At 32.5% G+C, this 21,207-nt stretch overlaps 1 protein-coding gene across 2 annotated transcripts; it reads left to right on the plus strand.

The window, feature by feature from the left end:
* Positions 1 to 1,910: 1,910 nt before the first annotated feature.
* On the plus strand, positions 1,911 to 13,827 carry KEA6 (K+ efflux antiporter 6). 2 transcript variants are annotated; one of them, XM_020371667.3, is made up of 20 exons: positions 1,918 to 2,527; positions 2,879 to 2,922; positions 3,920 to 3,978; positions 4,078 to 4,141; positions 4,234 to 4,295; positions 4,375 to 4,450; positions 4,564 to 4,638; positions 5,706 to 5,777; positions 5,888 to 5,971; positions 7,097 to 7,165; positions 7,272 to 7,349; positions 7,495 to 7,583; positions 8,171 to 8,267; positions 8,476 to 8,529; positions 9,280 to 9,375; positions 11,355 to 11,543; positions 11,631 to 11,708; positions 12,382 to 12,426; positions 12,952 to 13,041; positions 13,148 to 13,827. In XM_020371667.3, the coding sequence occupies exons 1-20, from the start codon at positions 2,050 to 2,052 to the stop codon at positions 13,229 to 13,231; spliced, it is 1,983 nt and encodes a 660-aa protein (XP_020227256.1). In that variant the 5' UTR covers positions 1,918 to 2,049; the 3' UTR covers positions 13,232 to 13,827. The 2 variants fall into 2 exon arrangements, with proteins under 2 accessions (XP_020227261.2, XP_020227256.1); XM_020371672.3 differs by lacking the exons at positions 12,952 to 13,041; positions 13,148 to 13,827 and adding an exon at positions 12,511 to 12,933 and having other exon boundaries at positions 1,911 to 2,527.
* The last annotated feature ends 7,380 nt before the right edge of the window (positions 13,828 to 21,207 follow it).

Genomic DNA, 21,207 nt, shown 5'->3' on the forward strand with positions numbered 1-21,207 from the left:
ACGTTTGAACACCATACGAAAAGTGGGTATAACTTAATAAATACGCATTTTATTCACGGATTTATCGTGTTGTGATGGAAAGAAGATTTTTCTTCTTTTCATTATAAATAGTATTCATTACATTATAAATTCATATTTATATCATCATGATGTAATTAAGAAGAAGCAACAGAGACTAGTTATCATAAGTCGACATTCATTTGGAGGAATGAATTATTAATAATAATAATAAGAAGAAGAAAATCTATCAATGTAATGAGGTTGCATTACCTCTATCAATAAGTTGCAAACATGACTTTTTATTTTTTATTTTAAATGTTATACAGATGCTCCTTTGAATTTTGTCAATTTCGTCTCATCTATTTTCGGATTTAAAATTCAACGAGCTCGACATTTGATTTGGTAGGCCAATGAGTTAGTTCAATAGTTTGGATCAATTTTGATAGCTCTATTCATATATTTGAAAGTTATAATAATCGAAACAGAAAGAGTCAATTTCAAATAAAGGTCAATTAAAAATAAGTTAAGTATTTTTTAACAATTATATATTTATTTTATTATATAAAGTCGTTAACATTGTTTTTTCAAAAATAAAAAAGGTTGCTGAAATTTAGATACAATTGAGCAAACTATTTAGAATATCATTTAGCATTATTTTAGTAGTTTTATCATAAATTATCTATATATATATATATTATAAATTTTAGTTATATATAATAAATATTAGTTAATATTTAATATTTTTTTAAATTAAATTATACTTTTAATTCTTATTTTTATCATATTTTGATTTTCTTGTACGACTCTCAGGAGGTTGTGGTAAAAAATTGAAGTTTCAGTATAACTTAAATATCATTGTATTCTAACCATCATCTTACCTACTTAACATAACATAAGATAATAACTTGTTATAATTTCAGCATAGATGTTAATTTTTTTTTTAAGATAAGAAATATTACAAAAATAGTCGTAATAAGAATTGAACCTAAATTTTCATCTTTCTAATTACCTAAACACCTCCTCACCCAACTATTAACTAATCCTAGTGGTCACATAAATGTGCATTTAACTAGTATTAAACTAAAATTAGATTTTATAAATTAAAAAACCAATATATTTAGAATTACAGGGACGAAAATCGTAAATCGAATATCATCCAAAACTACAATAAATTAAATCATTTAATATTTTCCGTCAACAAATCCAACTTTCTTTACATTTTATGAATAATGAATCAGTGCATCATGAAAAGTTAGCAAGTTGAAAGGGTGTCACGTGTGCATATTGTTCGTGCACGTACTGCCAGGTGGCGACAAAAGTACACTGCCATCAGCTAGCTGTTATTGTTAACTACTCCATTAAGAGATATTTCTGCTTTCTACTATTATACTCTTTCTATAAAATAATAAACATTTTATTTATTAAACAAACTTACCATAAAATTATTGTTTCCGTTTTGACCAAATATTCTGAAATAATAATAATTTTTTACTATGGTAACATGGTATATTAACATGTTAAATGTCATTTTTACTCTTTTTTTTGTTGTTTTATATGCTTTTATTTACATTCATAGCTTTTAATTCTAACTATTAATGGACATTGATGAAGCTATAATGTTTTAATTGGGTGGCTAAATACATGGAATATTATTAAGATAAATCTTCCATTTTTCTTGTGAAATTTTAAATGTTTGATAATAATCATTTTAAATAATTATGTAGTAGTTGTCAAAAAATAATTATATAATAAGTGAGTCGAATATAAAGCAATTTTATATGTTGGATCGATTAAAAATAAATAAATCAATTTTCATTTTAAAGGCCTACACATAAGTTATTTTCTTTAGTATTAGAAATTATTATAGTAACAATAATAAGGAAGATAAAAGAAAGTGAGTAGAAGAAATTGGAAGAGAAGGAAAAGAATTAGTGTAAATATAGATGATGGAAGAAGGGTTACCATAAAAACGACGCAAGAAAGGTAAGACTGTAAGAGGGAGAAGGCTACTATCGTCAAAACGACAAGAACTCTCGTAGTAATTAAATAATGAGAAAAATAATTAATGAACGACCGCAACTTGACCCTTCACCAATCACCACTTCAATTCAACTCGCTCACTCTGTCTTCTTTTCTTCTTCTTATTCTTCTTCTTCTGTGGACCTCGTTTTTCTCGCTTCTCTCTCTTCTCTTCGGAGAACAAACACCTCCGCCGGCGAACGCTCACCGCCGTCGAACACGCACCGCCACCTGCTAACGTGCGCCGGCGCAGCAATGTCGCGACTGAGATCACGCGGTGACGGTCACTTGCTGCTGCTGGCGCCAGCGCTGCTCGTTCTCTTCCTCCACTCTCTTCTTCTGCTGCCTCATTCCTCGCTCGCTATTCGACCTACCGAGTCGGATCGGATCGAACTCGCCAACGCCACCGAGTCCAACGTCTCTCTCTCGCGGCCGCGGGAAGGGAGCTTCGCCGACATGATTGACCGCGCGCTCGAGCACGAGTTCACCGAGAACGACCAGAACGAAGGTTCCGAATTCTAGATTCTAGATTCCTCTGCTCTCGCCGTTCAATTTCCAGATTCTCGCTTCCTTCTTTTGCTTCGGCAACTGCGAAACTTGAATTGCGCTTTCTGTTTGTCGCACTCGTAGGGTTTTGGTTCCTGATCTGTGGACATGAACCCTTGCTAAATGCGGATTCATTCGAATTCGTGTCACTTGGACCGCATCTTATGATTTTATTTCCTTTTATTTTGGAGATTAGTTTCTGCTTTTATCTGTTCTTAAATTTCGGCTTTCGCAAATAGGATTTAGAAATGAAGAATTTCGGAAACTGTTTTAACGGTTTGCTTGTTCTTTGTTTGGCTCTTCGTGCTAGTAGCAACTGATCCGGGAAGCTTCAACAACAGTGTAGCAGAACAACAGGTTGGCATTTTACCTTGAGCGTTGATTTAAAATAGTGATATTCTAGTTTGATTTAGAACTAGTCGTAGTTCGTCTTTATGCATGTAGCAACATTAGTAATAACAACAATTAATAATAATAATTAATAATTAATAACTAATAAAAAAAAAATAATAATAATACAGATAAGAACGAAGCCTTATCCCACTGGGGGAGGTGCGCCACATGGATCACATGACGCTGTTTGGCTCGGTTGAAAACCATATTTCGGAGATGTAATCTATCATGACATCCATCTTAACATTCTCATTTCTGTCCTTCCCACCTTTTTGGCTTGTTATCCATTTAAAGCCTAGCATTCACTACCTTTTAAAATTTGCTTCAGTTTGGTTGGTACTTTGCGATCACAAATAACCGGTGCTTTTCTCCATTTTAACTATCCCTCTTGTATCTAATGTGTGACATTCTCATTAATTTTTCCATCATTTTGTAGTATTAATCTTAGGTATTTACTATTTAAACTTAAGAAACATGTGAAATGACATCTTCTCCTATTTTTATTTTCAAGTCATATTCCACATGTCTTCGGCTAAAGTTGTCATGCACTTATTTTGTCATGCTCCTGCTTAAGTAAAAACCTTTTGTTTCTAAATTCTGTCTCCAAAGTATAATAATTATAATAATGTTATATATAATAATAATAACAACAACAACAAAAAAGTGAGGGAATTCAATTCAACAAATAAGTGAGGGAAATGAGCAAAAAATAGAAATGAAGAATAGTTGATGTGTCTAGGTAGATCATTGCTTTAATGTATAGTAAATACATATATTAGAGGTCTTAAACTTTAATGGCACTATTAAGGTACGTTTTTTTTCTAAACGTGTTTTGAGGTTATTGACTTTTACCTTTTAGTTAGTGGTGAATCTGGCTTTGTTCTTCTATTAATATGCATCCGTGGTACCAGTATAACTCATGATATGCTGAGTTACTCTTCTTGCCTTGTTCGTGGACCAGGCTGTTCTGGAAACTGTGGCCAGAGTCACACCAAACAAGAATGACACGAAAGATGAAAAGTACTTATTTTACGTGTTGTCTAGTGCTTCATTAGTTGCCCAAAATGGTGCATTTAATGCATAATTTTGTTCAAGTGTTTTTTTCCTCTAAACTTGCAGATCATTTCAACTACATCATGTATTCAATAGAGCTGAGGATACCCCGATGTTGATAGATCGGAAGGTGAGATAGCTCAATCTTGGATTTGTTCTTTTTGTTGACATCCGGTTGAGTTTTGCAAATTTCCAGAGTATAAATTATGCGTCTTCTTTCAGGACAACGTCTTTATCATTTCTAACTTTAAATCCAAGTATCCGGTGCTCCAGCTAGATTTACGGTAAATTTATTTTGCTTATTTTTTCTGCACAAAATGGATTTTATTACTCACGATAACTTCTCTTATGATTGCCATATAGATTGATTTCAGACCTGGTAGTTGCTATTGTTTCGGCTACGTGTGGTGGCGTTGCATTTGCTTTTGCTGGACAGCCGGTCTGAACATTTTTATTCTAACTTCATTCTTGACAAATGCAATCTTAGGATCTATTGTAGTATTAATTCTTTGTTAAATCTCTCTAGCATTAACTCAAAGTATGAATTGGCAGGTCATTACAGGATATCTTCTAGCTGGCTCCATAGTTGGACCTGGTGGCTTTAACTTCATCAGTGAAATGGTGCAGGTATCTGAAAACAGTAATCAATTGCTTTTGTGATATGTTATTTACTTATTTTATCTCAAAATATTGTCTTTCTTTTTCTTTTTGGGGGTATACTTTTATGTTTGGTTCAGTTGGATTTCATTTTCATAATTTTTTTGTATTTGCAAAACGACAACTAACAAGTAACAATCTCGAAAGGCTTTGATCTTGTATATGCAAGCCTGAACTTAGGTTGTCAATGTAATCTTGTCAAAGGATAAATGTGTTGAAAAAGTATGTACAAGTACGGAAGTTATGTCCTATACATTACACTGAAAATTAATGGGGTAACTTATATGCATTTTGCTAGGTATTGCAGAATGCTAGAATGACACTTTACTCAATTTCCCCAACTAAAAATACACATTGCCCTGCTTGATCAACTTGTCTATCAGCATAATAGTATTACTTTATACTAACTAATATTCCTTCTAAGCTTGCATCTAAATACAATTAATATTGTGGGATCCCTAAATTTTATGAATATTATTATTATTATTATTGTTATTATTATTATTATTATTATTCAGCACCAGAGATCCACCCTATATGGTCTCTGCCTTTTCTGACAAGGAAATTCTTATTCAACCTTCATAGGTTAGAAAGCATAGTTGTTATTTCCTCCTTATCCCAAGGATAGCCTTCACCATTTGATATTAGTAACTTCCACAGTCATCTTCTTGTCAAGCTATATATTTCTTTATTGGTGTCAAGTTGATTGTCTGATGCCTTATCAAAAGCCATTTATTAAACTTTCTTCTGTAGGGGCATCAAGATCACAGTTCACAGCTTTTATATCAATTGATAAGAACCTGGGGTTTCTATAGGGGTGATCTCTTAAAGGGGATTGAAATAAAAAATTTCTTTGGCTACTAATTTATTCCTTATGATATACCTGTACAGCATATGCAATATGTATAATCCTGATCCCTAATTAAATTTGAGAACAACATAATCAAAGGAAAATACAAATGTACAATAATTAAAAGGAAAATCCTGATTAAAATTGGAAACTACGTGATCAAAAGAAACTTTGTTCAAATATGTAGGTGGAAACAGTGGCACAATTTGGTGTAATATTTCTCCTGTTTGCATTGGGCCTGGAGTTCTCCACAACAAAGGTTGGCTTATTTGTCTGTTTTCTAATCTTTCCTTTTTCTTTTATTCCTGTTTATGTTTCAATTAGCTTTGATTACCTTGATTACCCTGCTTTTTACCTATATGATTGTAGCTTCGAGTAGTTCGAGCTGTTGCTATTCTTGGAGGCCTACTTCAGATTTTTCTATTTATGTGCATGTGTGGACTTACTGTATCGGTATGTTTTTGTAATTGTGATTCGCCCTATTTCTGAACTTCTTGTTTGTTATTATTCTTATATCGTGTTATATATTAATTTGGAATGCAAATCACTAATAAGTAGCCCTTGGATCATGTAGTTGGCATTTATGGACATTCATGCCATATGCAAGATTAATTTGACTTGGTTGCTATCATATCCATTAATTGCATAATCTAGCTTGTCATTTTTAATTACAAAAAGATACTGATTTTCGAACCAAACAGTAAGTTTCATCTTTTAATCTTAAATTTAGTATGCCTGTTGATTGAATATAGGGTTTCTCCTTCAGTATGTAGATTTTGGGATGAAGTCCCCTGGTATGACAAATTTGGTAGGTTGAAACTGCTACCACGTGCTTGTATAATGTATAGTGGAAATGATTCATGGGTATACTAACCAAGTATCAGCTTCTACAATCTAATTCATCTTATCTGACCTTTTGAATTTCTTATCTTCCTTAGAGGTTTTGATAAAAGAGAATTGAGAGAGAGATAAAATGAAAAATCTGAATCTTATTGATTGAATGAATTCTTAACTAATTGACTCAAAACAAACTAACTGTCTAGCTTGTACAGCAAGCTAGTTTCTAACAGAACTACTAACAAACAAGCTCACACAGGAAGCTATTACAATTACTGAAAGTCAGCTGTCTTATTGACAGCTGAAATACAATTGGAGTAATACACTCATACAAGGGGATATGTTCTCTTCCTTATTTTACATGATCCATAATGTTTGATGCCAGTAAAATAAAATTCTCTAATTTGACTTCAATTGCCAGTGACATAGATGGAAAGAAGTTGTGATAGCAACATTAAATATATGTATTAATATTTCTAAACTTCAGAGCTCAAGTTAAATGGAAGTAGATGATGACCATAATAATTTAATAAAAAAAGGAATCATGGGTTCATTTTATGTCTTTATCTTGATAATCTAATTTCTCCTTTATAATTTAGTTAACTGATTGGTCTTGCAGTTTTAGTGGATGTTTATGGGGAGGCAATATTTTGTTTTAAATTTTTAATTATCTTTTTCAACAGTAGACTTTGGCATATGATATTCTTAATGCTGCAGCTCTGATTGGATGCTATTTTGCAGCTATGTGGTGGTAAAGCTTCAGAAGGGGTTTTTGTTGGCGCTTTCCTTTCCATGTCTTCAACAGCAGTGGTACATAACCAATCCGATTCCATCTTGTTTTTAGAATGCAGATGCATGCTTTTGAACTTCTGGGCGTATAATTAGTTTTTGGTTTCTTACCCACTCTTTGGTTTAGGTCTTGAAGTTTTTGATGGAAAAGAACACCACTAATGCCCTTCATGGACAAGTCACAATAGGGACCCTTATTTTGCAGGTACTTAGTGGTTGTTGAGAATGTAACTTTTTCTTCTGCTTTGTGATGTTCTAAAATATTATTCTTTCCTCACTATTTTGCTGATGTACATAATAAATGTCAGTAGAATTTTTTTTAAGTCTTGTGAATTTATTTTTGCTTAAAGGATTGTGCTGTTGGATTGCTCTTTGCATTGCTGCCAGTTCTGGGTGGCACCTCAGGTGTTTTTCAAGGAGTGTTGTCAATGACCAAGCTGTAAGTGTAGAACTTCAGTTGGCTTTGGCTTGAACTGATATTTCCATTATGCATCAATTTTTGGTAGTTTTTTCTTCTCATTCTCACTTGCCCAAAGGAAAATTAAGACAAATTCATGCATTTCTTGTCTTTTGAAATGATATGGTTATAAAATAAGTTCTTCATAACATTTATGCTTAAATTATACAATTGATGAAGAGTACACTCAAATTAAAAAAATAGAAGAAAAAAAGTGGAAAATCTGAAAAAAGAAAATGAAGGAAAAAGGTGAAATTACATGTCAAAGTGCACTCAAACCAGAATAAAACAGTTGATGTTCTCATGGACAGAAGGAAGTATCTATTACTGCAACACTTGAACAATAAAGTTACAGTAAATAAATCAATCATCTAAAGCAAGAAAAAAATTAATGGTTTGGGTCAACTCTAATGCTCTAAATGGTGTTTTAGTTAGTTTTTTCAGCTTGGCACTGGGCTGATATGTTCAAATGCACTTGGTCTATATTGCATTCAATGGAAGAATTTATTCAATCTGTAACCTAGAGCTTTATCTGGCATAACATTATACTCCCTCCTTTCCTAATGCAGGTTGGTGACATTGATTGCATTCCTCTCTGTTCTGTCAATATTGTCTCGCACTTGCCTTCCGTGGTTGCTTAAACTGATGATAAGCCTCTCATCACAGGTTCATACTATTATCCCATTTTAATGATATAATTTAACCTTTGGAAGTGGTTGCTTCTTTTTTTCTTCTCAATAATACGGGCAAGAATGGGGGAATTCAAAATTGAAATATGTAATTTGGTTCTTTAGCTATTTCTGTCTTATGGCTAATTGGCTGTACATTTTTGTCTGACTGCCTTGGTGGTTCAATGATAACCTTGTTTATGCAGACAAATGAACTCTATCAATTGGCGTCAGTTGCATTCTGCTTGATAGTAGCCTGGGTTTGTTCTCTTCCAAATTTGTGTTTCTATTTGAAATGCTTCATTTTTCATTTGTTTTTATAAGCAGAAAAGTGTATACAAATACTTGTTCACTTGCTGTACCTTGCCTTGCCTTTCACAGGGTATGATAACAAGCACTAAATCAAAATTTTTCTACACATCATTTAATATTGATTCATTGGGAGTATCTATATTCCTAGCCTCCTTTTTCTACATGTTCAATAACTACAATATATATATAAATACACACACACACACACACATATATGTATGTTATTTTTTTATTTTGAACACATTAGAAAGGATTTAGATGACCTTCAAGATCCTAGGAATCAAATCATTTAAAAGGAACCATTGAATATGTAGAGAATAAATTTAGGAAGAAACTGATGAAATGGTCTTTATAATGTCAAAATAGAGGAAAGGTTGGTCTTCTCATGAAAAAGGCCTCCTGCTTCATGTGTGGGAATTAACATTTAATTATAATTAATGTTGGAAATGCATGGTGTCAAAGGAAAATTGGATTCCTGTGTTGCTGCAGAAACTTCCATAGTCATTGTGTTTTTGAGTGTTTGGGGTGTTCTTTTTTCTTGCTTTTTCTTTTAAAGGCTTCCAGTTTTCCTTTGGCTTGAATTATGCATCTAGATATCTTTTAATTGTCCTCAAACAATATGTTCTTGTTCTGTTGATTGATCACGTTACTGTTACTTAAGCACTATCTTTTTTATCTGATTTATTTTATATTTGCAGTGTAGTGATAAGCTGGGACTAAGTCTAGAACTAGGTTCCTTTGCTGCTGGAGTGATGATTGCAACCACTGATCTGGCTCAACATACACTAGAGCAAGTAAGACTACATAAAAAATCTGGAAAATACTTGTGTGAATATATCGATACTAGTATCAATTGTCTGCTGACATGCATTGATGTTGTTAGATGTTCTACACAGCTAGAAATATGGATAAAGTAGTCTTTATAAGATGAGCAATCTCCCCCTTCTGCTCTAGTGATTAGTTTTGGGGTTCAGTTTGGCCGGGCCAAATTTTATTGTGGTATTAGCACCTATCCAATCCTGATGCTCGGCCACTCATAAATGCCTAGTTCTGCAAACTACATTGTCCAATAAGTGTATGGAAAATGGCCAATCTCTTCCCTTAAGCTAGCTTTTGGGGTTGAGTTTGGCTATTTTCAAGATCTTTTGGGGTTGTTTGGTTTCCTTGTTTTCTATTTTCATTTTAACTGAAAACAGAAAATGGTGTTGAAAATATGTTTGTTGTAGTTTTTGAAAATATTTTTTCTGAAAATATTTTTTAAATGAAGCAAAAACTGAAAAAAAAAAAAAGACGTTTTCATCATTTTCTTGAAAATAGAAATCGAGGAGTAGAAAATGTGGTGTCACATCTGTAATTACACGCTCTTTCTTCACATTCTTTTATTTCCTTCTCACAACTCTCCCTTATACTATGACAACTCACTCTTTCCTCCTGTACGTAACATCTTTCAACTGCTTGCATTTGCTTGGTTCTCATTCTTCCTTCCATAAATCAGTTTGTTTTCCTCCCTCTTCCCAAAACCAGGTACTTGTTCTTTCCTCCTCAAATTTGTATACCACCAATTTTTTCTCTCCATTTTTTAAAATTCGTAATGCATTTGTTTGAATTTGTTGCAGTCATTGATATTCTAACAGTAGAATTTGGGTATTTTCATTCTAGTAAACTCAACAAAAGGGTACTATACAAAATATGAGGAGAGAAGGGGGAAGGGATCTGCAAATATAATTAATACTCGATGAAAGTGAGTGTTTCATGGTTCTTTACAATGAAAGCAGGATGAGAAGGAGAAAAGGCAATAAATGAGAACACAAAAAAAGATATAAATATACTTCGTTTTAGAAGTTGTTTGTAATACATATATATATATATATATATGTATGTATGTATGTATGTATGTATGTATGTATGTATGTATGTATGTATTCCTTATTTATAATATTTTTAACGAGTATTTCTTTAGTCCTAATATAATAATTTTACTGGAGCAAATCCATTAAATTAGGTTTGAGGTGCACATAAATTATGTTTGTATGATCATTAGTAATATAATTAGAAAAATGCACTACTTTATGTGGAGTTTTGATAAATCACTTTATCTCTATGTACAGGTTGGGCACTTATTTTTGATGAAATGTAGAAACATGCTTATTATGAAAAAAATTATTTATATCTATACTATCAAAATTAATATAACCAAAAAAAAAAATTAAATGTTTTCAATTTTAGAGAATAGAAAATGAGAGCTCAAAACAAACTGATTTTGTAATCTTGAAAATTTTTCAATGAAAATTATTTTCAGAAAAGGAAAATAGAAAATATTTTCTCTAACCAAACACACGCTTATGTATTCAAACAAATGCATGTTGGGTCTTATATTGGTTTAAAAGAAATGCAGTAGATTGCAAATTTTTATAATCCACCTTGGGAAGGGAGTATTACCTCGTGTGAAAATGCAATCTATTTCCTTTCAGTATTAGTCTGCAATTTGGATTTTTGTTTTCAGCATATGCTGGACATATTTTGATTAGATCCATGCACATTCATTGGTCATTTTGATCTGCACTTTTTTTTCCTTTTTTATCTAAAAGATTATTCATGGGCATATTTGTAGATTTTCCTTCTGAACAATCTGATTTCCCATTTGTCAATGAAGAATTGAAGATTGACAAGTTTTCTGATTATTTCATGAGCCTAGACTCTGAACTGGATGTCTGGAATGCTTGGTAGTAAGATAGGTTTACAGAAGAAATTTGACGTCTTATTTATTTTGCAGATTGAACCTATTCGCAATCTTTTTGCTGCTCTTTTCCTTGCCAGCATCGGAATGCTGATTCATGTTCATTTTCTCTGGAACCATGTTGATATTTTGGTAGCATCCGTGATATTGGTGATTGTTATAAAAACAATCATAATTGCATCTGTTGTGAAAGGATTTGGTTACAATAACAAGACTTCAATACTTGTAAGCTTTGTTTCATAGTTTGTTGGTTATGATACTGTTCTTTCCCCCCTCTTACTGATTGAGGTGCCTGAAATCATGCACATGTAGGTTGGAATGTCGATGGCACAGATAGGAGAATTTGCTTTTGTTCTTCTCAGTCGTGCTTCAAATCTTCATCTAGTTGAGGTTAGTGACAAGGATTTATCTAACTTTGGCAATTAAGTGCTCAACTGTTTAAAGATTTCTAATGTCGACCATGAAGATTTAAAAAGACAATGATATTGCTAAATTGGTTAAACTTAGACTTGGTGATAGGGCTATAAGCCTATAACTTGAAGTGAGCCAAGCTAATTCATGAGCTTGCTTGTAGTTTTAACGAGTTGAAAATTTTGGCAAATGAACCCAACTTAACCTTTCTGATGTTCGACTCATTACCTCAAGAGCCAACCGAATGTATAAATATAGAAACACATTTTAAATAATATTAAATTTTTTATTATAATTTAATTAATAAAATTAGAATTCTATTTTATTTTATTTTTTATTTGACAATTATATTTTAACTAAATATATGAATAAAACAGATTGTATTAAGTTACAAATTTGAGCTTAGAATATGCAATTAGTATTTATCCAAAGCTCTATATTGACTCGTTAATCTTGAGTAGCTTGTGAGCTTTAGGTGAACCAAGAAAATAGGCTCAATTTCTTATTGAGCGAAGCTTGAGCTGGGCTGGGCCTATTAAAGTTTAACTCAGCTCAATTCATTTCCACTCCTCAGTGACATAACTTGAAAGTTGAAGCTTAATTTTGAAAGTATTACTGGCAATGATGGATTCTAATGTTTGATTCATTTCAGGGTAAATTATATCTGCTGCTTCTTGGGACCACAGCTCTTAGTCTGGTATGAAATTATTTTCATTTGTTTGAATTGACAGTTGCTAAGTTCCATAATCTTATTGTCTTTGATCCACGATGGATTTTCCAGAACCAAATATATGCAAAATTTATTCTGAATGGAAGTTCTGACCTTTCCCTCAGGTGTTTATTTTTGGTGCGTTGGGATTTTAAATTTAAATATTCTCCTATCTTTTGAAAGATAAGTTGGTGAACAAGCAGCCTTGAATTAGCTTTTATAATAGTTTTTTATGCCCCATACTCCTATATGATAGTGCCGGTAGCAGATATGTAAAATTCTTAAGGTTATTCAAGTTTAGGGTTTATAGTTTAACTTTCCTAAGCTCTGGGATAACTTTCCTAAGCTGCATTGATTACTTCTACAAGTTTGCTAAGTATCTTCCTTTAAATAGCTTGAAATCTAAGGATCATAAGCTGCAATGAATTTCCATGATTTAGAGTCAGTAGAACAACTATCATTATGAAGTAATAATAAATAGTCCATTCATAATTTCTTAGCTCATTTCTGCAGGTAACAACTCCTTTACTTTTCAAGCTAATTCCTGCTGTAGTGCATCTTGGTGTGCTATTGAGGTGGTTCTCTCCTGACAGTTCAGTGGAGGTAATCACTTGTCTGCATTGGAAATGTTTGACTTCTGTATGTCTGGAAGCCTATGGATATGTTTTGTTTATTCTGAAGATCGTTTGTTTTTGTCATCTGAATGTAGATTGGATATAAGCTAGATAACCTTCGCTCTGAGAGTGGTAAGCAGCGGATAATTTTGATGGACCAAGAATCTCATGATTCTTAGTCACTGCATCGCACAAAGGCCATTTTTGCACGACCATAGTTTTGACAGGGTTTTCTAAGTACTGTTAAAAGAATTTGAGCTAACTGCAATTTTTCTCGAATCATGCAAAAACCCATTCCATGATGGATACTTGCATACCAAACTGACCAAATACTAACCAAGACAACTCATCTGAACCCCAAAAATAGAAGAACAGGGGAGAGGAACGATAAAAGATTGAAAGAACACTGACAAGACGTACAGATGAAGGTATGTGGAATATATTCTTTCCAGAACTCCAATTTACATTCATTTTTTTCTTTAATTTTTGGCTGGGGATGCTAAAAAATGTATGATATGGTTTGTAATTTGAATAGTCATTGCCCCTATTTCTGCTGCAAGCGTAGTTTTAATGTATCAAAGGTTTCCTTCCTAACATCTATGCCGTCAGTTGTGTAGCTGGGCTTTGTATATCTTAGGCAAGTTTGAATGTGTTTTGAACAGATCAATTGATACGTGCAAGTGTGTATAAATTATAATTATGTCATGTATTCACTTTTCTATGGGCTATAAGGGAGTATGCTGATCGTGCTGCTTCCGTGATGTTTACTTTTCTATCCATTTCGTACATCTGTCACTGTCAACAAACATTTGCTTGCAATGTTTTTAAGTTTCAGTAACAGTAAAATTTTGAAGTTGAAATTTTCGTTCAAACTTAAAGGCAAGCAGTATATAAATTGAAGATTGTATTCGTTGCTCTAGATATGTGGAAAGGTTGTCTTGTATAAAATACAGTAGCTTCAACATCAATGAACAGTTAAACGCCCTGTTAGGAATGTGTGGTTGTGTTATTCATGAATCGATTCGATTTGTTAAAAATGGCAAATGGGCAGGTGTTGCAAACGAGTGCCACTAGTTATATTCTGAAAAGCATGGTGCTTATTCGTTCTGTATAACATTGAATTCTTACATGTTAGTTAGTATCTAGGAAGCACGTGAAAGAGTTTATTTACATTAATATAATTTATTTGATTTTCTACTACTTGTTTTAGTTAATTTAAGTAATATTCATAATTAAGTTAGGTTCTTATTTGATATGAATTTATTAAATAGTTATATTTAATTAAGTTGTTCACTTGAATATATCCTTATAAGATTTCTTATCATCTGATTATATATTATTTGACCATGTTGAAATTATTAGCATCTCAAACGATAATTTTAGAAAAATATAAAATGAATAATAAGTTATTGTTTCATATTCAAAATAAAATGTTTACTTTAAAATTTTTGTTATAAAAATTTAATCATAAATTATTAATAAGATGGAATAATACTAATTTTTTAAAATAGTTTTTAAGAATTATATAATAAGGAATAAGTCCTATTTTATAGACTTGACTACTAATGATTCATGTTTTAACGAATATAATTATACAGCATTGCTTACATTATAGTTGTCAATTCAATGGGAACTAGTTACTGGATCGATTTGATCAATCCTCAAAACCAGACGTATAAAAATTTATGCTTGTGTTGTTAAACTTCAATATTTTACGAGTGAGACAGGTTATCAAGTTTCAAATTAGTTGTGAAAAAAATATGAAGAAAAAAGAGTATCTTTCAATGTTAACAATGATTGCAGTAGTACGAAAATTAGATTATTGGGATATAAGTAAAGTTTTACATCATTCAAACAATAAAATAAATATTAATTTATATACACATACGATTGTTTTTATTGGTAGGGAGACATTTTAAATGGTATTTAAAAGCAAAATCATGAAAAATGAATTCAAAGTGGACAATATCTTATCAATGTAGAGATATGTGTGTGTGGTAACCCTCAATATACAACAAATAATATAAGAGTTAAGAAATGAATTTAATAGACCACATATAATAGAAATATATTTATATAAATGGTAAAGGAAAATTATAACAATCATTTTATAAGTAATGTTGAATGGCAATAACAATTGTTTTTATATGTATAAAAGTTTCACATAGTTTAGGAATCTAGGAGAAATCGTAAGTTTGTTGGCATCATTAACGACACTGCATCCGAGGTATTATTCGCTTTAATGCTCTTTGGACTATCATGGCTTGGGCCTTGTGAGTTAAGGAGAAAAATGTTTATAAACTACTCTTAACTTCAAACCTAAGCAATATCAGACTTATGCATATCGTAACAATAATAAGACATAATTCTTTATGTAGGAACGTAATGTTTTCATAAAGGGTCAAAATCAATTACATCTTGCGCTAATTATATTGTTGGATTGATTTGTAGAGATATATTTTCTAAGAGGAGTATGATATCTTATTATGCAACGTGATTCGCATGTCTCTACATTTATATGATATAATCCACTTTAAACTTAAACCCTCAAGGATTTGTCTTTTGTTATCAGCCAAAAGACCTCATATCAATAGGGATTTTATGTGTACTTATAAATTCATGTTCATCCTCTTAATTATTTTAACAATGTGAAACTTTGTATCTCTACAAGTAACAACTCGATATCTAATATTCGTGATTTGTGACATAGTTTTTTTTATAAAAAAAAAAATTAGTAGCCAGAACGGGCCGTTCCCAAATTGGAACCCGCCGTTCCAAACTACTGTTTTGGCCTTACAGAAATAAGGAGAATGGGCCGTTCCGGAGGGAGCACGGGCCGTTCCGGATGAGTCCCGGAACAGGCCATTCTGGTTTCAGAACGGGCCGTTCTAGGTGTGGCTTTTGTGCGTGAATTGGCAGTTTGGAACGGGCCGTTCCGAACTCGGTACGGGCCGTTCTGGGCCAATCTGAAAGTCTATAAATAGGGGTGTGGGTCGTGAGGAGAATAAGAGGTTTCTAGAGAGAAGGTCTCTAGAAAGCTTGCTTTGAGAGTATTGAAGTTTCAGGTTGAGTTTTGGAAAGGAATTCTATTTCGTCACAATTGTTGGCTTTCTGAGCCAATCTTCAGGTAAGGGAAGCTAGGATGTTTGTTATTTAAGTTGCATGTGAGATTAGAAATTCAATTGATGCATGAAAGTTGAGGATCCATGACTGGATCGGAGAATTCACTCATTTTTCGAGATTTTGGAAAAAATGGAATTTTCGGGTGGAATTGATGCATCAGATGGATGCATGTAGATTTGGAGTTTGTTTTTGAGTCTATAGAATTTATGCATTGTGTTTTGGGTTTGCATGTGGTTGAATTTGTTAGTTTGGATGAGAGTTTTGAACTCTCTAACTGGGATTTAGGCCGGGCACAGGTTGAGCGCACCGGGCATGATTTTGGCTGCGTCAGGCGTGATATGACTTTGTCAGGCGTGGAGACTCTTAGGAGTCTCTGTCTCAAGGACACCGAGCGTGAGCTGAACGCGCTGGGCATGGATGAGTCTTAGGACTCTCAGGTGGAGATTAGGCTGGGCGAGCTCAGGCTGGGCGAGCTCAGGCTGCGCCGAGCGTGAATATGTTTATAAATAATTGATGCTTATGCATGTTTAACGTTGAAGTAGTAGATCATGTATGTATGATATATGATGTATGGTGAGGTGTGATTCATATGTATGCTTTATGATGATACGTATGAATGTTTGAATATGAGTATGTTTATTGATCATAATGGTAGGTAGACCATTTATGATGAATGATGCATTATTGCATGTGATGTCTTATGACATGTGTATGATTGTTGATCATGATGGTGGGCAGACCATTATGATGTATGATGCATTATTGCATGTGATGTCTTATGGCATGAGTCTAGCCTAGGACTTGAGGAGAGGAAAAATATTTTCGAACTGGAAGAGCTCACATAGAGTCTCTTGAGAGTGGTGCTTGGATAGGCCACTGATATATGAGAGTGGTGCTCTGGGAGGCCACTGGATTTGGGAGAGTGGTGCTCAGATAGGCCACTGGGTTGGGTGAGTCTCCTCTAAGTCCTTAGCTAGTCTTGGAGCAGGGTATGAGGTCGAGGGTTATTCCCTTAACCAAGTACTCAGGAAGGTGCGTGGATCCTTGCGGATAGTCGGTGGGCGAACTCCACAATTGACTTGGTTAATGCATGCCAAGGTCGTGGTAAGCCCGTACCTAGCTGTGCTATACCTGACGGTGGATCTGGACTTCCAAGTGTGTAAGTGACATCATCCGAGTAAACCCGAGTGAGGATTATATCTTGTTTAGCTGTGACCGAGCGGGCGCATTGGGCGTGAAAACGGTTGGGGTGGTTTCAGTAGGATGGAATGTCACTTATACAGCTCTATTGTTGTGGAGATCTCCTAGGTGTATGCGTGACGACGCATTAGATGACTGATATGCATTGATATCTATCATGAGATGCATTTATTATATGATTATTAATATGATGAAGTGTAGTGTTTGACTTCATGATTGATGGGTTGTATTTTATGCATGAGTAGTATTGGATAGAGTGTATGGTGTGACTCTATGAATACGATTGTGTAGTATAGATTTATTGTTCTATACTTGTATGATTGATTTGTGAATTCTAGCTTACCCTTCTGTTTCCATGTGGTGGAACTGTGATGATCATACTTGGTATGGGAGCAGGTCAGAGCTAGCTTGGAGTCGAGGTGACCGCTGCGAGACGGGGTGTTTGACCCTCGTGTTAGGGTTACCATTTTGGGTAACGATTTTGTCTGCTTGACCGGCACTAGGGAATATTACTTTTGGGATGACTGTACATATATGGCATTTTATTTTGTATTTAAGGAATTTAGTTATTTTTATTCTTATCTATATCCTGTATGTATGAGTTATCCAATTTAATATTTCCCTTAGTTCACTAGTAGTAGTGTGATTCCACTAAGTGTAAAGATCATAGCGGGTCGTTACTTCATGATACACAATCAATTATCATAGGTCTACTCATAGACTAGGCTTAACATAATATTATTGTTTGCATTGATAATAATACTTGACAATATATATTTATGAAAAATATCAAATAAACTATTATCTAGACTTTCTCATGTTTAAATACACATGTAATGAATGAAATATTTCACATTATTGCTTAATATTATTACACCGACAATTATTGTTTAATACTACCTCCTATCCTAATTATAGGAAATATAAGACAAATCATCAAGACAAAAAAAATAATTAATGCGGTTACTTTGAATTGATTCTAACATTAATTCAAGTTTTATTCAAAATATGAGAAATGAATGTGAAAGACCACATACAAGAGAGATAAGTTATCAAATTCCAAATTATGTGTGAAAAAAATATGAAGAAAAAAGAATACCTCTCAATGTTGACAATGATTGTAGTGATACAAAAACTAGACAATAGAAGAGTGAGAAATTAATTGAATAGACCATATATGAAAGAGGTGTATTTATATAAAGGGTAACAGGAGATAGAAACGTAGAGAAATTGACACATAAGCAAAAATGTTGATATGGAACATTTGAGATTTGAGAGTACAATGACGTATTGGCATAATAGCTTGCAACTTGGATTTTATATTATAAATAGATAGATATTTCTTATTTTTTATATTTACCACTATCTTTCATAGTTGTCTTTATCGAGTGGAGTCATATTAATAGTACTTATATTATAAAAAAGGACAAATCTCATTTAGATTACTCACATTTCTTTTCATGAATTATTCTTTATCCATTAACTAACTTTGTAACAATCGTTTAATAATAAGCAATGTTTAATGGCAATTGTTCTTGTATGCTTAAAAGTTTCACATCACTTAGAATTTTAGGATAAGGATAATTTATAAAATTGAATCACTAACATCGTTAGGACCATCGTGTCCGAGGTATTGCTTGCTTTAGTGTTCTTTAAGCCGTCACGGTTTGAGCCTTGAAAAGGTACCTTGGTGGGTTAAAGAGGAAAAACATTTACAAACTACCTTTGGCTACAATTCCTAAGCAATGTGGAACTTTTAAACATACTAGATAAGACATATAATTCTTTATGTAGGAATATAACATTCTCATAAAGGGTCAAAATCCAATACATCCTACACTATTGATATTGTTGGATTGTTTTGTAGAGATATATTTTCTAAAAGGAGTATGATATCTTATTATGCAACATGATTTGCATAAGTCTCCACATTTATATGATATAATCCGCTTTGAACTTGAACCCTCGTGGATTTGTTTTTTGTTATCAGTCGAAAGGCCTCGTATCAATAAGAATTTTGTGTGTACTTATAAATTCACGTCCATCCCTTTAATTATTCTAATAATGTAAAACTTTGTTTGTATCTCAACAAGTAAAAACTCGATATCTAATATTCATGATTCGTGATACACAATCAATCACTGGTCTACTCAAACTAGGCTTAACGTATTATTATTATTTGTATTGATAATAATACTTGACTACATATATTTACGAAAAATATCACATAAACTATGATCTAGACTTTATCATGTTTAAATACACATGTAATAAATGAAATATTTCACATTATTTCTTAATATTATTACATCAACAATTATTGTTTAATACTACTTCCTATCCTAATTATAGGAAATATAAGACAAATCATCAAGAAAAAAAAAAGACAATTAATACGGTTACTTTTAATTGATTCTAACATGAATTCAAGTTTTACTCAAAATATGAGAAATAAATGGGAAAGACCACATACAAGAGAGATAGGTTGTCAAATTTCAATTTTTTTGTGAAAAAATATATGAAGAAAAAAAAAGTACCTCTCAATGCTAACGATGATTGCAATGATACAGAAACTAGGCAATAGAAGAGTGAGAAATGAATTGAATTGACCATATATGAAAGAAATATATTTATAAAAAGGGTAAAAGAAAATTATAACAGGAGATAGAAACGTAGAGAACTTAATGCATAAGAAAAAATGTTGATGTGGAACATTTAAGATTTGAGAGTACAATGACGTGTCAGCGTAATAGCTTGCAAGTTAGATTTTTATATTATAAATAGATAGCGTAGTTATCTTTATCGAGTGGAGTCATATTATTAGTACTTATGTTATGAAAGAAAGACAAAACTCATTTAGATTACTCACATTCCTTTTCAGGAATTGTTCTTTGTCCATCAGCCAACTTTATAACAATCATTTAATAAGCAATATTTTTTAATGGCTATGCTTAAAAGTTTCACATCACTTAGGAATCTAGGATAAGAGTAGTTTATAAAATTGAGACACCTTTTTGGGGACTAAACTTAACCTTGGACGCAGTGACTCTGAACGATTCCAATCGTAAATTCGTTGTCATTATTAAGGTCACTACATTTGAGGTATTGTTTGCTTAAGCGCTCTTTAGGTCGTCACAATTTAGTCCTTGAAAAGGCAATTTGGTGGGTTAAGGAGATAAAATATTTATAAACTATCATTGGTCTTAATTCCTAAGCGGTGTGGGACCAGTAAGATCTAAACAACAATAAAACATATAACTCTTTATGTAGGAATGTAATGTTCTCATTATGGGTCAAAATCCAATACATCTTGCACTAATGATATTGGTGGGTTGTTTTTTAGAGATATTTTTTCTAAGAGGAGTATGATATCTTATTGTGTAATGTGATTTGTATATGTCTCCACATTGATATGATATAATCTACTTTAAATTTGAACCCTATTTTTTGTTATCACCCAAAAGATCTCATACCAATAGAGATTTTGACTATACTTATAAATTCACATTCATCTTCTTAATTATTCAAACAATATGAAAATGTTTATATCCCAACAAGTAAAAACTTGATATCTCATATTCATGATTCGTGATACACAATCAATCGTCACTAATTTACTCATATTCTAGTCTTAACGTTTTATTATCGTTTGCATTGACAATAATACTTGACTATATATATATATACATATATATATATATATTTAAGAATAATATAAAATAAACTATTATATAGACTTTATTATGTTCCAATACACATATAATAAATAAAATATCTCATATTATTACACCAATAATTATTGTTAATACTATCTCCGATCCTAATTATAAGA

The sequence above is a fragment of the Cajanus cajan genome, chromosome 9, assembly GCF_000230855.2.
Source record: "Cajanus cajan strain Asha chromosome 9, NIPB_CcT2T_4, whole genome shotgun sequence".
In the NCBI taxonomy this organism is placed as follows: Eukaryota; Viridiplantae; Streptophyta; class Magnoliopsida; order Fabales; family Fabaceae; genus Cajanus; species Cajanus cajan.

Excerpts from the sequence above, each read along its gene's own strand:
- KEA6 (XM_020371667.3), top strand. The coding sequence starts at position 2,050 with ATGAGAAAAATAATTAATGAACGACCGCAACTTGACCCTTCACCAATC. Across the intron at positions 2,528-2,878 it reads CGAGAACGACCAGAACGAAG|CAACTGATCCGGGAAGCTTC; the intron begins GTTCCGAATTCT and ends TCGTGCTAGTAG. Across the intron at positions 4,451-4,563 it reads TTGCTTTTGCTGGACAGCCG|GTCATTACAGGATATCTTCT; the intron begins GTCTGAACATTT and ends ATGAATTGGCAG.